Source organism: Mustela nivalis (assembly GCF_964662115.1).
Source record: "Mustela nivalis genome assembly, contig: HAP1_SCAFFOLD_1012, whole genome shotgun sequence".
NCBI classification, from domain to species: domain Eukaryota; kingdom Metazoa; phylum Chordata; class Mammalia; order Carnivora; family Mustelidae; genus Mustela; species Mustela nivalis.
The window spans coordinates 187,744-215,054 of record NW_028135652.1 but is presented as its reverse complement, the minus strand read 5'-3'; the positions used below and the strand labels follow the sequence as shown (position 1 = coordinate 215,054).

Sequence of the window (27,311 nt, the reverse complement as noted above, 5' to 3'; positions counted from 1 at the left end):
TAGGTAATGAGAGCCATTCTAAAATCTTTGACAGTAAAAATAAGAGACTAGTTGCCACTGCACTAATTACCCCTAGTTATCATTAGTTGTCAAATATATTAGGACAAATGCTTGGACTAACCTGGTCTCTTAGGAAAATCTAAATAAGCAAACACATAACTACATTTGACTCTCTGAATTGATCTGACTAGGATTTGTACCTTAACCCCAGTGCTGCTGAGGGACAAAAGAATCGGTGTGGGAGTCACACAGGCTGACAGTCAATTCATGGGTCTACTACTCGTTTGTGTTTTTTTTTTTTTTTTTACATTAAAGGATTCCTTTATAGTATGATACCCTCCTTAAACAGAAACACAATTCAAACATAAACACACTTGTAAAACTCTTTTTCTCTTAATCAAACCTTCGCTGACTACCACATTCAGCCACTAGCGGCATTTGGATGCAAAGGTTTCACTTGTGCTAATCTGGACAAGCCAAGGCAGAGACTCTGATTTGGAGACTTAACAGACACCCCTGCCAGTGGGCTCCTGCTGCTGTTGCTGCTGCTGCTGCTTCCAGACAGCGCTGGTGGCATCTACTTATGTTTTCTGCTTCCAGCTTCAGCTGGAAGGTTTGCATATTTGTAGTGGTTTCCAAATGGCCGCTTCACTGATAAAGCCGTTTTTGGTAAAGGCTGAGATTCTGATTTCAGGGCAGCTGGAGCACAGTCTCTTGAAGTCACTTCCAAAGTATCACGTTTGGATTTAGGTTTCTTCTCCTTTTTTTCAACTGGGGATTTTACCTTCACTTCTTTCTTTTTAATTTCTTCCACTTTATTTTCTCCCAGAGTGAAGTTAGCATCATCATCTTCACTCTCCCTAAAATCAGACTCATCCTCAGACTCTCCACCAGCGGTTCAGAGTCGTCAGCACTACCGCCATCACTGCCTTCCAAAAGAATCTTCCTCTGTTGTACCACAGCTTTTGATGCTGCTTTTCTTTTCCCTTGAGCACTGCACACATCATCTTCCTTGGTAAGCTTATCCAAATCTAAATCATCACTGGCTACACTGCAATCGGAGAGATGGGGAGCCTTAGTCATTGTCCCAATTTCGCTGCTGCCACATTTTTTTGGTGCTTGTATCTTGAGCCTCTCCCACATCAATGGTGACCGCTGGAAGTTCCTTCACTGATAAAGCTAGTGCCACTTCTAAGTCTGGCTGGTAGAGCTCATCACCTAAAGACATCCTTTTTTAGGGGTTTTCTCTTGTAGTGGGATATCTTCTTTCTGGAGATTCTTCAGTTTAGGTTTCCTTGTTTCTCATATTAACTCTTTTGGCATTGTTCTGGGCTTCTTATTCAAAGGTGTGGTTGCGGAAACAAAGTCATCATCGCTGCCAGAAATTTCAAACTGTGAGTAACTGACTAGTTTCTTATGCCTCACCGGGGGCACCATGGCCCCCTCCAAGACTGAAAATTCACAGTGTTCAAGCTCTTGTTAGCAGCAGTGGCCGTTTCTGGGTCTGCTACTCTTTAACTATAGAATCATAGGTCAATTAATCAGTGTTCCTGAACCACAGATGACTAATTAATAAAAAAAAAATGGGCTGTAACAGCACATCTACTTCGTGATGCTATTGTAATGACTATATAAGTAATAAATGTCAAGCACAGAATATAGTGCCTAGCACACAGTAGAACTCTCAACAAATGCTTTTCTCTGCATTCCCTTGTTAACACAGAATTTGTTAAAAAAAAAAAATCCACAAAAATCCTACCTGGTTATAAAGTCTTCTTCAGAAGACTTATTCTCTGTAAAGAAAAAAGCAAAATACATTTTAAATCAACAACAGAGAAATACAGAATATTCAAAGTCTAAGACTGATGTTGTGTTAAAAAGTATTCTTCGGGACCATACCTGGTACCCACACTGGAGTGAATATTAATTATACTATTGGTAGGCAGTTAACTCGCTAAGAAATCTTACTTTCTCCTCTACATTTACCAAATGGAAGAAAAGAATGCTATTTATCAGAATTTGATACCTACAAGTGGATGTTTATAATGACCACAATTTTAACCAAACCCTTGAGACTGACAGAAAATGGTGTCATTAGCAGAATCATCATCATAGACTGACAATGTCAGGATTCTTCTGGATTCTTCAGGACTTTCACTATGAGACGCAGTTAAAAGAGACTATACTTATTTCGCTATAACACAACAGAACTTCTCCAGATCTCCAGCAGGGGCTGTTAAGTTTGGGGTGAAACACCTCATCACAAAGTTTTGTCTACAGCCACTCTACTTTGCAGCATGGCAAAACATAGCAAACAGACTCTCTCTGGCCTTATTTCCAATTGCAAGGTAAGTATGAATGCTTTTAGTGATTTTAATGATTCTGGTTCTCTTGAGATGACCTATTTTTATTGCTGGAGAGTCTATCTGGATCCACCTCTTAGACCAGAATGGTACCAGTGATTTGGCTAGGTAGCAGGATATGATGTCATTGTTCTCAATATTCCCCACTATGTGACAAACGTCTGTAGAAATCACACTTTTTCAGTCTGTAAGGCATATGTCATCAGATCCTACACTGATGAACATAACAAAGGACAAAGATTATCTTGAATCACTATATTCAATTACCTCGGAATTTTAATTTTTAAAAAATTCAAGAAGATATCCACTGTATGATTGCAACTATATGACATTCTGGTAAAAGTAAAACTTTTTAAGTTAGGAGTTAAGGGTTGTAGCAAGGGGAACAGGCACAGCACAGAGAAATTTTAAGGCAGTGAAACTATTCTATGTGATACCACATGATAGATACATGTCATCACACATTTGTTAAAACCCATAGAATGTACAACACCAAGAATGAACCCTGATGTAAATTATGGATGTGGACAGTAAAGATGAGCTAATATAAATAAAACAATGTACCACTGTGGTTCAGGATGTTAGCAACAAGGAAGGCTACACGTGTAGAGGAACATGCGGTAAATGGAAACTCTCTGTACTTTCTGCTATATTGCGCAATGAACTTGAAAATGCTGTAAAAAATGAGGCCTATTTACTGTGAAGGAAAAAACAAAAGGTATCCATTGAGACTGCTAAGTGTTGGTACAAACCAGGTGATTTATCTAGTACTTATTACTTGATTTCCTTCTGGGAACCAGAATTTTGATATATGCTAGGGAGAAGATGCCTACATGATTATCACTTAAAGAAAATTTCAGGCACTGAGTATCTATAAGATTCTTGTATTGGCAGACAACATCTCACACGAGTTGTCATGATTTGATGCTGGAAAAATTAAGTACACCCATAGGCAGAGGATTCTTAGAAGCCTGCACTTGGCTTCCTCTAGACTTCACTCCAGGCACCTTTTCTCTGCTGATTTTGCTTTGTATCATTTCACTGTAATAAGCCACAGACATGCGTACAAATATGCTGAGATGTGCGAGTTCCTCCAGTGAATAACCAAACCTGGGTGTCATTTTGGGGGCCTCTAATACCGATGCATTATATGCAATTTTTATGATTAAGGTTGATGTTTTAAGACACGATTACAGTTAGAAGGTTATTTCACAGAACACCTTTCCTTGAATCTGTTTTTCTTAGTATTTGCCTGGGAGACTGCTGTATTTCTATATCCATTTGAATAAAGGCATAAAAGGAATAGATGAAATAATGTCAGAAAATAATGTGAAACAAGCAACAATCGTACTTTAATTGGGAAAAAAAAAAAGAGAATTCTGATGATTACCAATATGTCCTACAGTATAAAAGTTCCTATAAAAAAACTAAAAGGTCACATAAATTTTTTGCAACTAAATAGGGCTTAATTCACTTCTATTGTAGTTATGAATCGATAAGGTAACTGGGATAATTATAGAAAAATATATAACTATCATACACAGTATAATAACACACTATTGGTTATAGAGTTTTTTTGTTTCCACTCATTTTCTTAATTTCTTATAGAATTAGAAACAGTTCACCTATTAAAGGCAGTTGTTGACAAACTGCTCAAAAACTCAGAAATACTACAGTCAAAATGTAGGATGAGTTATCCACTCCAGGCTGAAAATAGTGGTTTTGATCATTAGAGATCAACAGAACTCATTTGGAGGAAAACAAAGTGAGTTATCTTATATACATAGGTGATTAAAAACTTGTAAATCTAATTGGCCACATATTCTTGTTAAGCCACAGTTTACCAAATTCTGAAAAAATACAAAAGCATGTCACATTAAAATTTCCGATAATCCAGAAAATGCTTTCAATCTTGGCTAAATATCATCACTAACTCTGTCACTGTGGTACAGGTACAAAGAAGTTTACCATAAGAAACAACAAAATATGAAATACATTTTAGATGGGTAGCCTGTTACCTTTGAAGGAAATATACATATGGTAGAAATATGTTCCAATAGTGATAGATTCCAAGACAGTTTTCCTTAGTGCTTTCTTTACAGATGAAATTCTTTGGGACTTCATCAAAATCAAAAGCTTCTGCACAGCAAAGGAAACAGTCAAAAAAACAAAGAGGCAACCCATGGAATGGGAGAAGATATTTGCAAATGACAGTACAGACAAAAGGTTGATATCCAGGATCTATAATGAACTCCTCAAACTCAACACACACAAAACAGACAATCATATCAAAAAATGGGCAGAAGATATGAACAGAGACTTCTCCAATGAAGACATACAAATGGCTATCAGATACATGAAAAAATGCTCATCATCACTAGTCATCAGGGAGATTCAAATTAAAACCACATTGAGATATCACCTTACACCAGTTAGAATGGCCAAAATTAACAAGACAGGAAACAACATGTGTTGGAGGGGATGTGGAGAAAGGGGAACCCTCTTCCACTGTTGGTGGGAATGCAAGTTGGTGCAGGCTCTTTGGAGAACAGTGTGGAGATTCCTCAAGAAATTAAAAATAGAACTTCCCTATGACCCTGCAATTGCACTACTGGGTATTTATCCCAAAGATACAGATGTCGTGAAAAGAAGAGACATCTATACCCCAATGTTTACAGCAGCAATGGCCACCACGGTCGCCAAACTGTGGAAAGAACCAAGATGCCCTTCAACAGATGAATAGATAAGGAAGATGTGGTTCACATACACTATGGAGTATTATGCCTCCATCAGAAAGGATGAATACCCAAGTTTTGTAGCAACATGGACGGGACTGGAAGAGATTATGCTGAGTGAAATAAGTCAAGCTCAGAGAGTCAATTATCATATGGTTTCACTTATTTGTGGAGCATAACAAATAGCATGGAGGACATGGGGAGTTAGAGAGGAGAAGGGAGTTGGGGGAAATTGGAAGGGGAGATGAACAATGAGAGACTATGGACTCTAAAAAACAATCTGAGGGGTTTGAAGTGGTGGGGGGGCGTAGAGGTTGGGGTACCAGGTAGTGGGTATTATAGAGGGCACGGATTGCATGGAGCACTCGGTGTGGTGCAAAAATAATGAATACTGTTTTTCTGAAAATAAATAAAAAATAAATTTTAAAAAATGAGCAGTAAAAGTAGAGATATCAGAAGAAGGCAAATGAAAGAGGATGGAGAGAGACAGCACTAACAAAAATAGTCCAGTACTGACATTTTTTACTAACACAGAATCCCTGGCAAGTGAGAACTAGTATAGTCAGCATATCACCTTATATTTCCAACTTGATATTATACTAATTTTCTGCAATAAAATACTTAGAAAGGGTCAGTTTCTCCCAAACTGCTGGTCTGTGTAAAATATTTCTGATCAAAATTTAAAACTGTCAAAATACAGCTGCATCGTGATTCCATTTCAGAGATAGGGCCTGACAGTGACTTCCTGCCTATTGCTTCCAGATTGTGGCCCTAGTATTCATCCAGGAGAATGTCCCAGGGACTTGAAGAAAAGCTCAAGTACCTCTAAACAAAAAAGGTAAGAAAGAAAACACTTTTCCTCACACTTGACCCCTAGGTTTTGACAATTATGGGAAAATGTTGGCCACTCTACTCACCAGGCTAGACCATTTCCCCTTGACCCTGTCCAGGTAGATACTGCAGTTAGAAAAATTTAGGAAAGACCTTACTTGATGTGTTATTTTTCCATATTTGGACACAGAATGTACCGGTCACATAAATAACAGACCTTACAACTCAAAAATGGTTCTTTTACCATTTTTGGTAAGAACTTTTAAAAGTTAAATCCAACTTTTTTTAGTGATTTTATTTGATACAATTAATACTCCATGAAATTTTTTTTCAAATTTTTCAATAACATTTCCTCTAATTCATCCTAATTTTCCCCAGCCACTTCTCAGTCTTCTCTACCAAGTCTTACACCTCCATCCACACTTTATATATTGGTATTCCCAGGCTTTGTTCACTGGCCTTCGTCTATTTCTATATGTTTTCCATCATGGACAAGCTCAATCTTTGTCCAAGCTATGACTTTGCCTAATAATTCTAATCAGTTTATTTCAAATAAGCACCTCCAAACTTGATGCTCTATCTCCAGCTAGAAACTCCTAGTATTCAATTATCCAATTACTAAAAATATACTACATGGATATTCCATCAAATTCAACATATACAGAAAATACCTGGTCATCCCTATTCCCACTGCACTCCGATAAAGTCCTACTCATTCTTCATGGCCAGTTTAAATGTTAGTGCACAACCTGGAAATGTATGACTCTTCTAAGATTTCTTCTTCCCCCTCCCCTTTTTTTTAAGATTTTATTTATTTATTTGACAGAGAGACACAGAGAGAGAGGGAACACAAGCAGGGGGAGTGGGAGAGTGAGAAGCAGGCTTCCCATGGAGCAGGGACCCCAATGTGGGGTTTTATCCCAGGACCTTGGGATCATGACCTGAGCTGAAGGCGGCTACTTAATGACTGAGCCACCCAGGAATTCCCCTCTCTCCTCTTTCTACATTCAATAATCGTGAAACTGTATTAACTATACTTCTTTTCTCTCATTGCTTTATATTTCCCCTACCACTGCCCTACACATAGGAGCCCTATGAGCTCCTAACTGATGACTTCCAGAAGAAAAAAAAAAAGCCACCAACTAATGTTATTTCTTAAATGAATAAAAAGTTTTTAAGCAAAACAAATGAGAAAGGGGGCACCTAGGTGACTCAGCTTAGCATCTGCCTTCACCTCAAGTCATGGTCTCAGGGTCCTGGGATCAAGCCCCATACCAGGCTCCCTGCTCAATGGTGAGTCTGCTTCTCCCTCTCCTTCTGCCCCTCTGCCCCACTTGTGCTCTCTCTCAAATAAATAAAATCTTTTGAAAAGTTTTAAATTTTTAAAAAATCAGAAAGATAAGGCCTAGAAAAAGAACAACATTGTAAATTGAATGAATTGAGCCTCCTGACTTTTCCAGTATAGAGGAGTGAACATTTCATAATGGACTGATACTAGACTAAGGAAATATAAGCGTCCTTTATCTTCCAGTATCTTTATGTGTTTTTTTTTTCCAATCTATCCTCCACATGAGGGGTGACCAAACTATGGCCACAGGCCAAGTCAGACCAGTAACATGCCTGTGCCCCCATAAAACTTTATTTACAGAACCAGATGGTTGGCTCTTGCTATTCACCTACATATTGCTACAGCTGCTTTCACACTATAGTGGTATTTGTAGTTGAAAAACCACAGGGCCTAAAATATTCATTGTCTGGCCCTTTAGAGAAAAAGCTTGGTGATCACTATTTTGTGCCACAACCAGAAGGCCCTAATTCAAATCTAATCTTGTTACCCTTCTGCTTCACATTCTCCAGTGAGTCTCTGCATCAAGTACTGCTGGCTCCCTCCCCAATAACCGTGCCATAGTCTTCATTCTTGCTGGAAAACCACAACTTTATTTGGATATTTATTGTCCCAAACACAAAGAAGGTGCCCTTACCCCAGCTTCAAAAGGAAAAAGGATTATTCTAAGCTAATCACAGTATTTGGTTTACCAGTGGCTGGTTTAGGAATAAGCATGTGATATAACCAAGCTTATGAGATGTTAGAGGAAAGTTGCTGCAAGCCTCTGAGTTTTCTTCCTATTTAAAAGAAACATATAGGGGTGCCTGGGTGGCTCAGTTGTTAAGCGTCAGCCTTCGGCTCGGGTCATGATTCGAGGGTCCTGGGATCCAGCCCCACATCAGGCTCTCTGCTCAGCAAGAGGCCTGCTTCTCCCTCTGCCACTTCCCCCTGCTTGTATTCCCTCTCTGTCTGTCTCTCTGTGTCAAATAAATAAACAAAATATTTTAAAAAAAGAAAAGAAACATATAAAGAAAAACAGTCCTTCCAGTCAATGGATATTGTCATGTGAGAATATGCCTCTAACTGTTGCTAATTAGCCAATCAGGAAAGGGCATAGAAAATATTGCCAACCTCACAGCTAAAAAGAGACAACTGGGATCCTGGAGACATCACTGATCCATCAAAACGATTCTGGTTCCTACTGTTTTAGTCACTGTTTTGTTTGGTTTGCTTTTTTTAGATTTATTTATTTGAGAGAGAGTGAACGTTTACTAGAGAGAGTGCACAAATCTGAGAATGGCAGAGGAAGAGAATCATCAAGCAGACTCCATGCTGAGCACAGAGCCCTGTGGGATGTTGGGCTTGATCTCATGACCCATGAGACTGTGACCTGAGCTGAAACTAAGAGTCAATGCATAATGAATAAGCCACCCAGGTGGGCCCATTTTAGTCACTATTATAAGTCACCTGTTATTTGCAGCTAAAAGCATTAGATCTGATAAATTTCCCAAGGTCTAAAGGGTAAGATCTACACCTTTCCATGGTACTGAAAAACTTTCATTAGCTTGCCTTAGCTAAGTATTCACTCATTCCAACCATTCCCATAGCACATTTTCTGCACCAGCAAAACTGAACTGCTCCTAAGTGCTTCGAAGTTCATTCATACATCTGAGCATCCGCACTGCTGTTCCCTCTGCAAAACATGTAATCTTGATGGACGTTCCTCCTGCCAAACATGGTTTTTCTGCTTATTTACCTTGCAAACTTACTACTCAGTCTGCATACTATCAACTTACATATTAAATACCAATAAAAACATAACAATGAGAATTATAAACATTAGGGGACTCTGGCACATACTAAGCATGGAATAAACTAAATAATAAAAATAAAATAGTGAAAATAGAGTAAATAATAAAAATGACAATGATAATAACAAACTTCTGGAGGGCAAGGATTGTGTTTTTTGAATGTTTATATTCTACATCAGAGTAACAGTAGCTAAAAGACACTTGATATTTATTTGCTAAGTGAACAAATGAAAATGAGTAAATTGCAAAACCAAACCAACCTACAGTTTTCTTTGATAAAAGTCTACTAAATTAAATGTTTCTTCATACATTTCAGATTGTACAATGCACTAGGTGCCACATCTAGGAAGCAATGGTAGCATTTTTGTTATTGTGAACCATTTTTGTGCTTTTATTATAATCTGTTGAGCCTCAGTTGCCCCATTTGAATTTTTATTATGATAATCTCTTTACTAATGGCAACAGAGTATCGTGTTCTAACAAAATTACACTATCCTGGGGCGCCTGGGTGGCTCAGTGGGTTAAAGCCTCTGCCTTTGGCTCGGGTCATGATCCCAGGGTCCTGGGATTGAGCCCTGCATTGGGCTCTCTGCTCAGCAAGGAGCCTGTTTCCCTTCCTCTCTCTGCCTGCCTCTCTGCCTACCTGTGATTTCTCTGTCAAATAAATAAATAAAATCTTTTTAAAAAATTACACTATCATGACAATTATGCAACAAACAGAAGAAAACATTGTTCTAATAAAGTCAACATATCTCATTCTCTTTTACTAATGAGAAATTACTAAATAGTTGTTAAAGGTGAGATCTTGTTGGTACAACAATATGTAAAACAACCTATGCTCCTCAAGGCGTTTCTTTTCTGATTTCTGTACCATAGACAGTTACCTTTAAAGAAAAAAAAAAAAAAACACAGTCTCACTGGTATTGCTGCATACTAGCTAAGTTTTCCAGTTCGTATTTTTTGCCATTTCTTTACGGTACCAGGAATATATTGTAGAGTCCCCAGTTTTAAGGATAGCTCCTTTTTTAATGAGACAAATCAGTATGTAATAATATTTACTAAATGTAATCCACTTGTAAAAATTAAAAGATCCATTTTCATAACAAGTTCAATTTGTTTTAATATGCTTAAAGAGGAAGTATGAAACATACTAACTTAAAATCTTTCTCTTATTTACACAAAGATACAAGGGATTTTAGGGGTCATGACTATAATAATGAATTTCTTTTCAGACAATAATGCCTTATATTTTAAATTGCCTACAATTAAATTCTTTTTTTGTTGTTGTTCACACTGAGGTACTTTTTTTTTTTTTTAATTATGTTCAGTAGACAGCATACACTACATCGTAAGTTTCGGTTTAGTGTTCAATGATTAATTAGCTGCGTATAACACCGAGTGTCACCACAACACGTGCCCTCCTTAATACTCATCACCCAGTTCCCCCATACCCCAAGCCCCTCCCTTTCATAACCCTCAGTTTATTTCCTGGAGTCCGGTCTCTCTCATGGCTTTGTTCCTATTGTTCATGACAGTATTCAAATTCTTAAATAATTCTGAATACTGGACTATAAAGAAAGATATTAATGCCCTTCAAGGAATGAATGGATAAGGAAGATGTGGTCCATATACACTATGGAGTATTATGCCTCCATCAGAAAGGAAGAATACCCAACTTTTGTAGCAACATGGACGGGACTGGAAATTATGCTGAGTGAAATAAGCCAAGCAGAGCTTATTTGTGGAGCATAACAAATAGCATGGAGGACATGGGGAGATAGAGAGGAGAAGGGAGTTGGGGGAAATTGGAAGGGGAGGTGATCCAGGAGAGAATATGGAATCTGAAAAACAATCTGGTGGATAATCTTTTTAATGTGCTGTTGGATCCTATTTGCTAGGATCTTGTTGAGAATCTTAGCACCCATAATCATCAGTGATATCGGTCTGAAATTCTCCTTTTTGGTGGGGTCTTTGCCAGCTTTGGGGGTCAGGTTAATGCTGGCTTAAAGACAGTCTCTTCAAAAAATGGTGCTGGGAGGGATGCCTGGGTGGCTCAGTTGGTTAAGCAGCTGCCTTCGGCTCAGGTCATGATCCCAGCATCCTGGGATTGAGTCCTACATCGGGCTCCTTGCTCAACAGGGAGCCTGCTTCTACCTCTGCCTCTGCCTGCCATTCTCTCTGCCTGTGCTTGCTCTCTCTCCCTCTTTCTCTCTCTGATAAATAAATTAAAATCTTAATAAAAAAATAAAAAATAAAATAAATGGTGCTGGGAAAATTGGACAGCTATATGTAGAGGAATGAAACTCAACCATTCTCTTACATCATACACAAAGATAACCTCGAAGTGGATAGAAGACCTCAACATGAGACAGGAATCCATCAGAATCCTAGAGGAGAACATAGGCAGTAACCTCTTCAACACTGGCCACAGCAACTTCTTTAAAGATATGTCTCCAAAGGCAAAGGAAACAAAAGTGCAAATGAAATTTTGGGACCTCATCAAAATCAAAAGCTTCTGCACAGCAAAGAAAACAGTCAACAAAACAGAGAGGCAGCCCACGGAATGGGAGAAGATATTTGCAAATGACAGTACCCAGGATCTATAAAGAACTTCTCAAACTCAACACACACAAAACAGATAACCATATCAAAAACTGGGCAGAAGACATGAACAGACACTTCTCCAATGAAGACATACAGATGGCTATCAGACACATGAAAAAGTGTTCATCATCACTAGCCATCAGGGAGATTTAAATTAAAACCACATTGAGATACCACCTTACACCAGTTAGAATGGCCAAAATTAGCAAGATAAGAAACAACGTGTGTTGGAGAGCATGTGGAGGAAGGGGAACCTTCTTCCACTGTTGGTGGGAGTGCAAGTTGGTGCAGCTACTTTGCAGAACAGTGTGCAGTTTCCTTAAGAAATTAAAAATATAGCTTCCCTATGACCCTGAAATTGCACTACTGGGTATTTACCCCAAAGATACACATGCAGTGAAAATCAGGGCCATCTGTACCCCAACGTTCATAGCAGAAATGGCCACGGTCATCAAACTGTGGAAAGAACCAAGATGCCCTTCAATGGATGAATGGATAAAGAAGATGTGGTCCATATTCACTACGGAGTATTATGCCTCCATCAGAAAGGATGAATACCCACCTTTTGTAGCAACATGGATGGGACTAGAAGAGATTATGCCAAGTGAAATTGGTCAAGCAGAGAGAGTCAGTTATCATATGGTTTCACTTATTTGTGGAGCATAACAAATAACATGGAAGGCATGGGGAGATGGAGAGGAGAAGGGAGTTGAGGGAAATTGGAGGGGGAGATGTACCACGAGAGACTATGGAATCTGAAAAACAATCTGAGGGTTTTGAAGGTGCAGGGGGTGGGAGGTTGGGGGATCCAGGTGGTGGGTATTATGGAAGACACGTATTGCATGGAGCACTGGGTGGGGTGCTTACACAATGAATTATGTTACACTGAAAAGAAATTTAAAAAATAATAGAAAGATATTAAGAAAGGAAAAAAAAATAAGGGCCCCTGGGTGGCTCAGTTGGGTAAGCATCTGCCTTCAGCTCAGGTCAAGATCCCTGGACCCTGGGATTGAGTCCTACATTGGGCTCCCTGCTCAGTGAGAAATAAGCTTCTCCCTGTCCCTCTGCCTGTGTTCTCTCAATTTTCCTCTATCTGTGTCAAATAAGTAAAATCAAGAGGTGGGAGAGAGAAAGAGAAAGAATGCAAGAAAATGAACTTAACAATTTACATTTACGGTTTTGTTTTGTTTTGTTTTGTTTTCCCCCACTATTCTTTCATTATCAAAACTTTTTTACTCTGACTTCATCTATGTGACCACGAAAAGTACTTCACTCTGAAAAGTCTTACCTGGATTGTTATTTTGCGAAAAGTTTTTAAGTCTTTCTTCTGTATGTTTGGCAATTATTTGGTGATTGCTACATATAAGAAGGGTGATAAACAATGTTACTATTTTAATACTGATATGAAAAACATTTACCAAATATATCAAATTCATAAGTGTATTTGAAATAATATCAGAGCTAATATCAAAACTTAAATTACCCTATATACTTAAAGTAAGGTGAACTAGTCATGAAGTAGTAATTTAGCAATTAGTAGTGTTAGCTTGCCATAATGGAACATGTTTTGAACTCAGTGGTCCTAACTATAATCACAGCTATTTGCTCTTGGAGGAGCCACTTCTCTCTGTCTCCAAGTCTTCCTCTATAAAACAGGTATCTTACTGCCTTATTTCACAATGTTGTTAAGAGGATTTAATGAAATATTATACCTAAACATGGCCTCTTGGGAAAGGTGATGCCCACCACTCTGGGAAGGTCAGTATGAGGCCTTTCATCACCTCATAAGAAAAGGCACTCTGAGGGATTTTAATCAGGCTTGAGATACAGGCCTAGTAACAAAGGAGAAAGGAAAGTCCAGGCTCTTCCTGTAGCATTATTTGAACCTCTTTAACAGCTTAGAAGGGTCCCAACTATCATCTGCTAGCAGGATAGACAAGGAAAATCCTCAAGCGGTACTTCATTATGAAGGTCTGCACTAACATATGGGCTTCATGTAAGGCTTTTGAGTGTGAAGGGAAGGGTGTGTGTGGCTAAAGCCAGGGGGCCTGGCGGCCAGAACAGGGTGCTGGTGCCTTGGAATAGCAGCTGAGCATATAAGCATATGTCATAAACTAAAAAATGTTGTAACTTTGAAGTCTCATTGTGGGTCACCATGAAGACTGGAGAATGCGGATCAGCAAGGTCTTCCTGGGAGCAAAGGTCAATCATAACCAGACTGCAGGGAAAAAAATTGCCTTCTAGAGGATAGGTTTGTATAAAAAGTAATTTGCAGGGGTGCCTGGGTGGCTCAGTCCTTTAAGTGTCTGCCTTCAGCTCTGTCATGATCTTGGGGTCCTGGAATTAAGCCCCATGTCTGGCTCCCTACTCAAACCCTCCCTCTGCTCATGCTCATGCTCTTGCTCTCTCTCTCTTTCAAAAAATTAATTCTTTTTTTACTTTCTATCTCTTTTAAAGATATTTATTTATTTATTTATTTGAGAGAGAGAGAGAGAATGAGAGAGGGAGAGAGAACATGAGAGAGGGGGGCGTCATAAGGAGAAGCAGACTCCCCTCTGAGCAGTGAACCCACCTGCAGGACTCAATCCTGGGACCTCAGGATCATGACATGAGCCAAAGACAGTCGCTTGACCAACTCAGTCACCAAGGCACCACACAGCAATATTGCAGCAATAGAATCAAATGAAACAAGGGAATGATAAGAATGCCCTTTTTTCCTTCCAAATGACTTGAGAAAGAGGATCGTCTCTTTGGTCTTAGGGAACTCCTTAGGTTCTTGGAAAATTCAAAGGGGAAAGGAGATAACCGTCAAGGGAAAGGATAGGATTTTCTACTAAACTGAGCATCTCAGGACCCAAGTAACTAGTTGGGCGGGGTGGGGGGAGGTGATGTTGGGACACCTAGGTGGCTCAGTTGGCACTTAGTTAAGCATCTGCATTCAGCTCGGGTCACAGTCTTGGGGTCCTGGGATTGAGCCCCACATCAGGCTCCCTGCTCAGCAGGGAATCTGCTTCTTCCTCTGTCTCTACTCTGCCCCTCTCTGAAATAATTATAAATGAAATCTACAAAGAAAGGAAAGGAGGAGAGGGAGGGAGGAGAGGGAGGAAGGGAGGGAGGCAAGAAGGAATAAACACACAAATGTAACATTCTTTGTACCCCATGCATAACAGTTATCCTTGGAATGAAACAGATAGAGTTAGGATCCCTAAAGATAAAGGTCTCGATAGTTCTGAGATTAAAAAAAAAAATCCTGCACTCATTTCTAATGCTGATTAGTCTAGCCTTTTTCTTGGTTTCTGGCAAGTGACATGGGCTAACTCACTGCAGCCCCAAAATTGCCAGAATCAAACTATGAACTCCCATCTGTTACATAAGAACTAAGAGTTCAATTATTTTAAACTTCACTTTAGTAATAACTAACATTTTAACGTAAACACTTACCCATCAGATCCATTAAAAAGAGCATAGTCTCCTGCCGTCCATCCACGTTCATCTCGAGAAGAGGTATTAACACCTTGCTGAAGAAGAAGCCTGACTATATCTGGAGATTTAGAAGGTGCAGCAAGCATGAGGGCTGTTCTAAAATAACAGAGACATAACTTCACCCTTAGGAACTTAGGGTTATCTAAACAGCAAATTTCATATACTTTACCAGGTTAATATCTTTCCTGTCAGTACAGAATTGACCATTGCAAATTCAAGTGTTTATTTTTGTAAATTACCTCCATGGCTAAAATTAAAAGACAAAAAAGAAGCCTCTTGTCCCACCTGGGTATGATAGTAGAAGTTGCTAGTTTAAAGTCATTTGATGAACAAGAAACTATGCTGAGGTCACTTAACTGAATGAGTGAAGATTTTAAAAAAGAATTCCCCATAAGCTGATTCAGTGTACTTCCAAGCCTTCTAGAGGACAGGTCTGTATAAAAAGTTATTTGCAGGGGTGCCTGGGTGGCTCAGTGGGTTAAGCCTCTGCCTTCATCTCAGGTCATGATCTTAGGGTCCTGGGATCGAGCCCCACATTGGTCTCTCTGTTCAGTGTGGAGCTTGCCTTCCCTACCTCTCTGCCTGCCTCTCTGGCTACTTGTGATCTCTGTCAAATAAATAAATAAAATCTTTTTAAAAAAAAGTTACTTGCAAGGGTGTTTGGGTGGCTCAGTCATTTAAACGTCTGCCTTCAGCTCAGTCATGAAATTGGGGTCCTAGAAGTGAGCCCCACATCTGGTTCCCTGCTCTAACCCCTTCCCCTGCTCATGCTCGCTCCCTCTCTCTCTCTCTCTCAAAAAAAAAAAATCTTTAAAATTAAAAAAACAAAAAATCTACTATCAGGCTTAAAATAACAGCATTCATACTAACAGTAATAAAAGAGTCATAGTTGCAGTTAATGGTACTAAAATAAGCATGGTTAGGCACTAAATTTAATATCATATATATATATATATATATATATATATATATATATATATATGATATTATTTACACACAACAACCCTTTAAGGATATATTATCCTCCTTTTCATATCAGAGAACGTATCTGATGATGATAAGTAATGTTTCCAGAGTCACATACCCAGCAAGTAGGAAAGGAATTAAACCTAGTCTTGTGTCTATCTAAAGTCCATCTCTTTTCTCTTTATCATCAAGCTATGATTTGTCCTCACAAAAAGAAAAATCTATTCGATTAGAGTTATATTTCATCCTTCTACCCTTAACAATGGAAAATTTATATATATATATATATATATATATATATATATATATATATATGATGAAAAAGGATGATAAGCTCACCCTATCTGGTAATAGTAATTAATAATTACTTAGGGGTCATATAACATCAGTATTCTTTACAAAAAAATTTAAAGCAAGGAGTCATCCAAAAGATAAAACAACTCCTATTTATGTTTAATATGCATCTTTTAAGGAAAATGTATATGAAGTAGAAGTTTCTAAAAAATACTATAAAAGGGTTAAGAAGTTTAATATTGTGTCATAGAATAAAAGGAGTCCACACTTTATAATAAAACTAATATGAAACCCTTTTAGCTAACATAAAGTCATATGGCAGAAAAAAAAAGACTGCAGATCACATCAGTCAATAATATGAAAGAATATAAATTTCGTGTATACTGTTCTTCATGTTGCCCCATCAGAATAATTGATTTCTGCCTAACTGATGACATGTCGACATTTTTCACGATGTAATTATAAATTAATCCTCTTCTTATTAAGTTAATCTTTCTGACTTAATTATTACCACCCTAGAACAATATAAGGTTAAAAAAAAAACAATTACTGTACCTTTTAAACTTATCAACCACATGTACATCTGCTTTTTCTCTAATTAACAATTCCACCATTTTGTGGTTGTTTTCATTTACAGCAAGTAAAAACGGTGTGAATTGGACCTGTAAAAGTGTAAAACCAATTTATAATTTACAAAATTACATATTTCCATACTGAATTTTAAAACCTATAAAGGATCCTCTAACCTTAAACACATACATAAGTACTCTCAACCCCCCACCTTCCCAAGCCTTCAGTCTTCCCCACCCCCTCCCACCGCCCCTACCTTTCCACCCACCCCCACCCCCACACCCCTCTTTCACCAGCTGCTCCTTCTCTTGGCAATAGCCCTCCTCAGGGGACCTGGGCGGCTCAATCTGAGGGTCTGCCTTCAGCTCAGGTCCCGAGCCCAGGGTTCTGGGATCCAGCCTCATGTCAGGCTCCCTGCTCAGTGGGGAGTCAGCTTCTCCTTCTCCCTCTTCCCCACCCCTCTGCTCACATCTCTCTCCCACTCTCACTCTCTCAAATAAAAAAAATATTTTTGAAAAAAATAAATATAAATTAAGTAAAATAGCCCTCCTCCACCTCTTCAACAGATTAACTGTAGTCATTCTCCAAATCTTACTTCAAACATTGACCGGTTCCAAGAATCTCAGCTTCTATCACAGCATTTATCACTGTACACTCCACTTATTTTATTGCACCCATCGAAACCAAGAGCTTCTTGAGGGAAGGGACTATATTTTATCTCTGTATCTCCAAACTCTAAAACATAGCCGTAAAAGCTTAAAAGTATTTTTACTGAGTTAACAGCCTAAATGATTATCTCTGGAGTAGTGTTTCTTAAATTATATTCCAAAGAACATATACTTCCTGGAAGGTGAGGATTGTGCCTCAATACAAAGATTCAATGATCCTCGATGTTTGAGAAATATTACAGAACTGCACATTATCTCTAGCGCAAAAGAAATCAGTTTAAATTTGCTTATCCCCATTTTACAATACTTTCATGGCAACTATTAACATTTCAGAATTAGAGTTTCAGGGATACACTGTTGAGAGCTTTCCAGTAAAGGTGAAGCTTTTCTCCAGGTTATACCAACATGCTTGATTCTCTTCTATCTATGGTATCAGGATCCCAGATGTCAACATAAAGTGCTCTTGCTCCAAATGGGTCACTAAGGAGATGGACTCTGAATTAAAAGAGCAGCTGTGGGGCATCTGGGTGGGTCAGTCAGTTAAGTGTCTGCCTTTGGTTCAGGTCCTGTTCTTAGGGTCCTGGGATCCAGCCCTGCATCAGACTCCCCTACTTTTCCCTCTCCCTATGCCCTTCCTCCCTATTCATGTGTGTTCACTCTCACGTTCTCTCTCTAATACATAAGATCTTTCTTTAAAAAATGTTCATTAAAGTGAAATCTTAAAACTTCAAATAACTAACTTGACAGTTTACAGCACTGTTAGCCAAAGCCGGCCTCTTTCAAAACTTGAAGAAAACCAACACTTGGGGCAACAAAAACTTAATAACTATAATCAATTGTAGATAATTGCTGCATTTAAGAATGAAAATGTAACAAAGACTAGTATTAATATCAGCTGAATCTTAGAAACATAGATCACTTCCCTAACCCTATAACTAAATCATGGTCTTAGAGCAGAATAAGGCATATTCCATGTAAAATTACTCAGAACTACTACTAGAAGTCAAGACAGAAAAATTCCTGCTATGTGAAGAACATGCTTCTCTTCTTATAAGTCTGCATATGTGCTTTCTTCCTGCTTTCTTTCTTTACAGTCCCTAAAAAAAATGTATTTCCAAAAATTAAGCTCAAGAAAAAAAATTAAAAAATAAAAATAAAGTGAAATCTTAGACAATGAAGTTATTTCAAAATATTTTCATTCAGGGAATGCTCGAGATTCTATTTATGAAAAATTGACCCTATCTATGTCAATCAACAGTGCTTCCTTAAGGGCAGTGGTAGGAGGTAAGACATGTCAAAGAAATAACAAATGGAAGAGTGAGTGCAGTCCCTCTTGACTCCCCATGCACAGCTACTACCCCCTGAGGACCTACACAATGCTAAGCAGGAACTACTCTGTGAAATGGGAGACCCCAGTGCGGGACATGGCAGGCAGAGTGGCTATGAGCACAAGTAGATGCCCCTGGAGGATGTCATGACCCAATCCCCTTGCTCTCATCTTCAGAACCTTGGGGCCTGGAGGGCCCGGGGCCTGCAACCTGCTGCTTTCTCCTCCCACTCACACTCACCCAAGTTACCCCACTGGGTCATGGTCTCCCACCCCTTCCCAGCAGCACCCATTTCCTAAGTCCCTGCACAGCACCCAGCCTCCATCATCACCTCACTCCCCTCAGGCCTTTAAGCCTTTGTGGGCTCTGAGCCCACCATCCACTCCCAAACACTAATGGGAAGATTCTCCTTCTGGGGTGGAAGAGTGGCTGGGAAACAGAGCTCTGCCCTTTCCGTGGGCTTCATCGTTCTCTAGTCCTCTCTGCCCTGGCTTTGGAGTTGTTTCCATGGTATATGACTTGATGATAGAATTCAGTATTTATTATTTATTACATATATGAATAAATATGTAAATAAATGTTTTGTAGCTAAAAAATTTATATATACATATATGTTTTAAAATTTCAAATACTTTATAAATAATGTTTACGTACCTTGTTTCTTGCTTCAATATTTGCATGGTATAAAATCAGCTTCTCTACTATTGACGTGTTCTCACCAGCAACAGCATAGTGGAGGGCAGTATTGCCAAACTTATCCGTAAGATCTGGATTAGCACCATGTTCTAAAAGAGTAGTTACACATGCCTCTTCCTGGTATTGTACAGCCTGTCAGTAGTATCCCAAGAAACAGAGTGTAAATTCTGGGAATTAAAGCAAGCATGCTACAACTAATTAGGTACATTTAATTGTAATAAATTTTCATTCTAAGTAATTAAATCAAATCCATCTCAGGCAGACACAGCTGCTACCACACACCTTCATTAGAGGAGTCCTATAGTCTCCATCATAGAGGTCAAGCTTGCATTTCATATCTACAAGATAATCTACCATGTCAGCATGGCCGATGGTACAGGCCAGATGGAGAGGCGTCCTATGGAAGTGAAAGAATATTTTAGGAAATTATAGTGCACGATTTCAAAACATGCAATTAATTCATGAAATGGTAAACATTAAATAGCATCTTATTCCTTTGACTCAAAAACAAAGATTTCATTTTCTTTTGAAGAAAGTACAATAATTACTAGTGATCATTCACCATACTAATAAAAGAGCAGGCTATCTGACTAGGTAGAGCGTGACCTCAGGATTCAGCTCAACCTGGGATAGGATTTAAACTTAATAGTTATGGTTCAGCCTTATCCTCAATTTCCTCATCAAATAATGGAGATAAAAAGTTAGCTCATGTTCCCTGCCTTGCTCAGTTTGAAGGTCATGTGACTCTTGATCTCAAGGGTCATGAATTCAAGCCTCATGTTGGCTACAGAGATTACTAAAAACTAATAAAAATAAAGTAAAGAATAGGTATCTCACGAGACCTCATCACCATGCTTAAATGAGGATCTATGCAAAGTTTGTTACATATTATTATTATGACTATTACTATTGCTACTACTGTACAAATCCCATTAGGTAAAGTGATACAATTATGCCTACTTCTCAGATATGTTTTAAATATTCACAAGAATACTACATATCAATGATTCTAGGAGGCTCATTTTGTCACCTTTTAGTATCTCTGACATTGGAATGTGATTTAGAATTCAAAATGTCTTACAATTATAACTGGCAGAATTTTTTAAGATTTCTTATTGGTATACAAAATGGTGGGGCATCACACAATCAATGTGCCTTACGTTAAATGTAATAATGTTATATACATACAACAGCTCTACTGCAGTTCTAGTCACATGGTTGGCATTTAAATAAATTTTAGCATTATGGGAAAAGAGGACTAAAATAATGAAGAATTCTTTTTAAGTAATTCTTCACTCTGATTTTCAAGAAACTTTAAGCCAAAGGAAGCTCAGGATTCAAATAAACAGGAACAGTTTTATTTTTGTACATTATGTATTTTATATATATTTTATATATGAAATAATATATATTTTCTATATCTTATACATAAATATATCATACATTTATATATGATAGATTTTCATATACATTATATTAAATAAAAATGAAATTATTTTTTTCATTTTATTAGATTTATAGATCATATGAAAATCAAAAATTACCAATTATCAATATTAGTATTTAATACCATTATAAATAAATAGCAGGTCTTTCTTCACCATTTATGAATAATTCACCTTTTCCTACTAATATGAAATGTCACCATATTGAGGTGTTTGGCATTTTCTTCTCTGCCCCATTCATTCATCTATCCTTTCAGCCATTAGTAACTGTGTAATTTGTGGAAACTTCAGATACATTTTGATATCTGGAAGGGTATATCTGTCTACTTATAAAAATTTAAGTTTTTATTTTAATTCCAGTTAACATGCAGTGTTATATTACTTTCAGGTGTACACTCTAGTGATTCCAAAAATTTCTTAATGTCATCACAATGATAAAAGAGAGCAGGTTTAACACAAAATTCTTAAAACCATGATGATTTTATTTGCTTTATGGAATGTGGAAGAGTACACATTTGAGAAATACGTCTTCCTAATCACAAACAGAACCATCTTCCCAATTCAAAATTTATTTCGACAGCCATTCAGTAAATAACATACATACAAAGTGGACACAGATAAAATTATATATTGGATTCTATCGAAAAAATTTGTAGCCCAGAAGTTGATCTATTATGGGATTAGACCTTTTTTTATAACATTAACATATAAAAAGATGTCCATTAAGAATAAAATACTGGAAGCGCCTGGGTGGCTCAGTCATTCAGCATCTGCCTTGGGTTCAGGTCCTGATCTCAGGGTCCTAAGATCAAGCCCCACATCGGGCTTTCTGCTGGGGGTGGGGGGCTGCTTCCACCTCTCCCACTCCCTCTGCTGTATTCCCTCCCTCTGTATCTCTGTCAATAATAAAATCTTAAAAAATAAAGTGAAATACTGTATATACTTCATTTCTTTTCTGTCACTATTGAAATGTGGTTCAGTCATATCAAAGCTGTCTCTTAAGTGGCCTATATGGGGACTTATGAGTGGGTCCAAAGGCAGCTGAGGATTTTGTTTTGTTGCTCAGCCAGCCTGGGCACCAGACCCCTTGCTGCCCAGCCTCAGGAGGGAAGACCGCCAAGTGCCCTCGGTGACAGGAGGGTATTTACCCCAAAGATACAGATGTAATGAAAAGAAGGTCCATCTGTACCCCAATGTTCATAGCAACAATGGCCACGGCTTCCAAACTGTGGAAAGAACCAAGATGCCCTTCAACGGATGAATGGATAAGGAAGATGTGGTCCATATACACTATGGAGTATGAGGCCTCCATCAGAAAGGATGAATACCTAACTTTTGTAGCAACATGGCTGGGACTGGAAGAGATTATGCTAAGTGAAATAAGTCAAGCTCAGAGAGTCAATTATCATATGGTTTCACTTATTTGTGGAGCATAACAAATAGCATGGAGGACATGGGGAGATGGAGAGGAGAAGGGAGTTGGGGGAAATTGGAAGGGGAGGTGAAGCATGAGAGACTATGGACTCTAAAAAACAATCTGAGGGGTTTGAAGTGGCAGGGGGGTTAGAGGTTGGGGTACCAGGTAGTGGGTGTTATGGAGGGCACAGATTGCATGGAGCACTGGGTGTGGTGCAAAAACAATAAATACTATTATGCTGAAAAAAAATAAAAAATAAATTTAAAAAATAACATTAAAAAAAATTCTTGATTCCTTACCTCTTTCTCTTTTCCCTCTTCCCATTTTAGTTCCTCCTGCATTTACTCCCTGGCATTTAGCACATCCATCAACTACATCCTGAAACATACGCCCTAATTTAGAAACCTGGAACTGCTTGCCTATAAGCTCCTTAAGTTTTCATGTCCTCAAATGAGTACCCTGATTTATCTGGCCTACTAAGTTCTTACCTAGTCTCCGAGAAAGAATTAACTTTCCTGTTTTAGTCTTAGCCCAATTCTCCTCATAGTCTAATTTAGGCCATTTTTGTAAATACTTTAAATCTTCTGAATAGTTCAGTTTTTCTGGTAGCGCTGGAGCCAGAAGTGTAACCAGCTCCTGCACTGTTTTTTGGGGGTGCTTGCTTTGCAGGTTGATCTGCTAATTGGTTTCCTTTTGAAATCAGACCAGTCCCCTTTTAGTGTCCTGGGCAGTGCATAACGGCCACCTCTTTTGAGTCCCAAATAGCTTGGAGGAGAGCCAGTACTACTTCTCTGTTTTTAATTCTTTTTCCTTCTGCTGTTAATAGGCTCCTTTATTTATGAATAGCCCCATGTATATGGAGAGTAGCAAGGGCATACCTGCTGTCCATATAGATGTTGGCAGTTTTACCTTTGGCCATCAGCAGTGCAATCAGCTCCGCATTTTGCACCGATGTTCCATGTGGCAGGGCTGCTGTCCAGAGTTCCTGCTCAGGGGAAACCACCGCAGCCCCTGCATCCCTTTCTCCATTGATCATGTAACTACTCCCATCCATGAACAGAGTCACCTCTGCATCCAGAAGGTGAATGTCTCTGAGGGCCGCCCTTACTTCTGTGACTTGGGTTAGGACCTCCCCGCAGTCATGTAGGTGGTGAGCCAGCTCTACTGGCAGCAGCGTGGCTGGATTTAGCACCACTGGGGGCCGGAAGCTCACTCTTGTTTTGTTGAGGAGGAGGCCCTGATACCCTGTCACTCGGGCGTTCATCACTCATCAGTCTGGTGGATTCTGGAGAAGGCCTTTGGTAGTGTGGGTGGTGGTCAAGATGAGATTTTGACCAAAGTCAATTTACTTGCATCCTTGACCAGGAGGGCCATGGCAGCAATTTTCCAGACGCAAGGGGGAACCCAGCTGCTACTGGATCTAGTTTCTTGCTAAGATAGGCTACTGGCCTTTGCCAAGCCTCCAGAGTCTGAGTCAAAACTCCTTTGGCCACCTCTGCTTTTTCATCCACATACAACTGGAAGGGCTTCTGGGATGGCCAATGCTGGGGCACTCAGTAAGGCTGTTTGTAATTCCCAAGATGCTCCTTCTGCCTCAGCCGTCCACTCTATCATAGTGAGCCCCCCTTTTGCCAGTTCATAGAGAGGTCAGGCAATATCCGTAGACTGCAGTATCCACAGCCTACAGTAGCCTCACTTGTTGAGACGTGGTGGGGTTGGGGGTATTGGGTGATAACCTGTTTCCTGGACTCAGACAGTGAACGCACTCCCTCGTGGAGATCAAAGCCTAGATAAGTAGCATGGCTCTGACAAAGCTGTGCTTTCTTTGCTAACACCCAATACCCTTTTCCTGCAGAATATGTAAGAGAGCTCTCATCCCCACGAACATGACTCATAGTCCTCAGTGGCTATTAGCAAGTTATCAACATACTGTAACAGAGTGACTCCCAGGTTAGAGGTTCTATACTCATGCATATCCTCATTTAGGGCCTCGCTGAAGATAGTGGGTGAATTCTTGAACCCTTGGCCAGGCCAGAAGCCAAGCCACATACTTGCCATCAGACATGCCTGCAATACCTCTCGATTTGGGCGAATTCCTCTTCCTGAGGTCCCCAAAGTATCCAGAGGTTCCTGCATCTGCCAGGAAGTGATATCCTTTACTCTCCTGGGGAGGCTGTTGGGAACTCTCTAAGCAAGGTATCAGGCCAACAGTACCAAAGGGCTTTCAGGCTCCAGGTTTTATAATGTCCACCTTAGTTCCTTTAAGCTGTCTAGTCATAGCTGAATCTTTTCAAATATGACATTCCAGTCAAAGCCTTGGTAAAATAACCAGTGTTTCCAATGGTGTCTTGTTACAAGGAGAACCGATTCTTACTGAACTTATGCAAATGACTGATTGCCATGCAAGAAAGAATACTTGCTGAGACCTTTCGGTTTCAGAGGGTTCAGATAGAGAGAAAGAGTTGAATACCTTCATTTGTTTACAAATGACTACTTTTACATCTCTGTAAGTTACAGATAACTTAAGAAAAAGTTTAACAAGCCTGGGAGAGCAAACACTACGGAACCAGTAATGTTTAAAATAAGACAAAACATCAAGAGATACAACATTACAATCTTTCAGTTCATCTAGTCCCATGTTACTCATTCTGGTTTAGTCTGAATGCAGCTTTTACTTCTGGCAATTCTTTCCCATTTTAGTTCCAGGATTTTAACATATCAAAGACCTGTATTTGTCCTGAAAGTCTACCCATATGAATTTCCTTTAAGGCGGAAGTCGTTTTACAAGAGAATTCTTAGAAGGCAAATTTAAGAATCATTTAAGTACAAAACATGTTCACCAGCAGATTTCAAAAGCACAAAACTGTTCCAGCAACCAACGCTCTAGCATTTTATCCCATTTGGTTAAGACCTAGATGTACAACAAATTTAATTCCATTTGTCATTCAAGCAAACCTTCACGTTTTCACAGTTTCAGGATACCAAAGACTTTGAGAGCTACTTTAACAATTACCCATTAAGACCCTGAGACAGACAGACAACCATCAGTTTAGTAACCTCTTTCTTAACATATTTCATGTTCCACCTGGGCCCACTCCACTTCAGATGCCATGCTCTCCTGCCAGCAAGGGGGAGGGGCTAGGCAGTCCACATCGGGCCATAGAAGACAGGAACTGCCCCAAAACAAAGAGAGTTTCAGCAGCTGCTTGGGAATATTCCTTAAAGTCTCTGTCTCGAGTTAGACTAACCACAGTCGGCTCCAGTTATACCCATTAAAAGTCAGAGTCCCCTCATTCTCTGCTTGCCCCATTTTTTCAAACACAGCAAACAACACAACAGACAACAACAACAACAAAACAAGACAAGGACAACTGAAGGCCCAGTGGTCCTGCCACAGGTGGGGATTTTCTAGGGGGACTCGAAACCCCTGACAGCCTAGGGGGACTCGAACCCCCTGGCTGCCTAGGGGGACTCAAACACCTGGTGACAGCTTAGGGGGACTCAAACCCCCTGACTGCTGATAGGGACTTGAACTCCCTGGCGACCTACCAGTAGAGAGAAGGGGCGTCCCCGCATCCACTCTAGCCCTGGGGAGCATGGCTGCTCCAGCTCCTTCCCGGTGGGCCATACCCTGGAGCTCCACAATCAGACAGACAGGATCCCGTGATCTTACATCCAGAGGCTTTTCCCAGAAATCCTGATGCTGGCTCCGTGCTCATTGTTTGTTCCCGGACAATCCCGTAATCAAAGGAATGAGACTGATACAAAGCGAAGGTCAAGCAATGCTTTATTTCGCGCCAAGCATCGAGAATCAAACTGACCGCTCAGGGCTGTCTCTTGCAAAGAGATGAACCCTCCCAGCCTCACAGACTTTTCTAGAGGTCGTTTAGCCGGGCTATACACAGGTGGGCAATGAGATTGTGATACACAGAGAAAACTGCACAATCATGCTAGGTCTGCAACACACAGAGAAAACTGCCTGGGCTTTCTCTGTGTGGCCAATTGAATTTCAATTTACCCTAGTAAATAAACGGATGGCCAACTGAATTTCAATTTACCCTAGTAGATATATGCGCATCCCACTGATTGGATGTCTTCACCTGGCCTGACCTGCCCTTGTATCTATCTAGGCTTTGCAAGTAATTTCCTCTGGGAGGGGCGGGGTCAATCTAAGTTCACTACATAAACACAAAATGACTCCCTCTGGCTAAGCAGGCCCTTAATGCCTATTACCTTTTCCTCTTGTCTCTTTTATTCACGTTCTTCCCACGCAGTAGCAACTGATCCATATTCCATATATCACCCAGGAGAGCAACTTTGTGGATCTTTTTGAGCTCTTTCCGGCGGATGTTATACCGGGGCTGGGTCTCCGTGACTTCCTCCTTGTGAACCCAAGCCATCAAGTCATTCATCCCCTCGATGTCAGAGGTCGAGGATGAGCACACCTTCCCACTCTGAAAACAAAAAAACTTCTTCATTGCAAAGCCTAGAGGCTTTACCACCACTTCACCTTCCGCTTGGCTCTTCGCCGCTTCTAGACACCAACACCAGTGCTAGAGATAAGCCGAACCCACCACGCAACAGTTAGGAATCTTGGAGCACCTAACAACGGTAACTATGACGCCAAGCACAAATGCGCATGCGCAACTCTGAATCCGGCGTGGCTGCGCCTGCGCATAAAGGGCAGTGACTAAAGGTGCCCAACGCGCATGTGCGAGGCCCAAGCCTCTCAGATCTCAGTGTGGCAGGGCCTCCGCTCGGCTCCCCGCTCCC

General features: G+C 39.7%; 1 protein-coding gene and 1 pseudogene across 2 annotated transcripts; both read right to left on the bottom strand.

Annotated features, from left to right (window-relative positions):
- Window positions 1-295: 295 nt before the first annotated feature.
- Window positions 296-1,437, bottom strand: LOC309857650 (RAD51-associated protein 1 pseudogene; annotated as a pseudogene). Its single transcript has one exon. The product of its transcript is annotated as an RAD51-associated protein 1 pseudogene (transcript).
- An 11,481-nt stretch (window positions 1,438-12,918) lies between these two features.
- LOC309857652 (uncharacterized protein) lies at window positions 12,919-27,060 on the bottom strand (the record flags this gene model as incomplete). Its single annotated transcript, XM_082750368.1, has 7 exons — window positions 27,038-27,060; window positions 26,772-26,992; window positions 19,959-20,073; window positions 19,635-19,808; window positions 16,970-17,076; window positions 15,113-15,250; window positions 12,919-13,027 (listed from the first exon to the last, which is right to left on the bottom strand). Exons 2-7 carry the CDS (start codon window positions 26,948-26,950, stop codon window positions 12,919-12,921), a joined length of 822 nt encoding a protein of 273 aa, XP_082606494.1. The 5' UTR covers window positions 26,951-26,992; window positions 27,038-27,060.
- Between the last annotated feature and the right edge of the window lie 251 nt (window positions 27,061-27,311).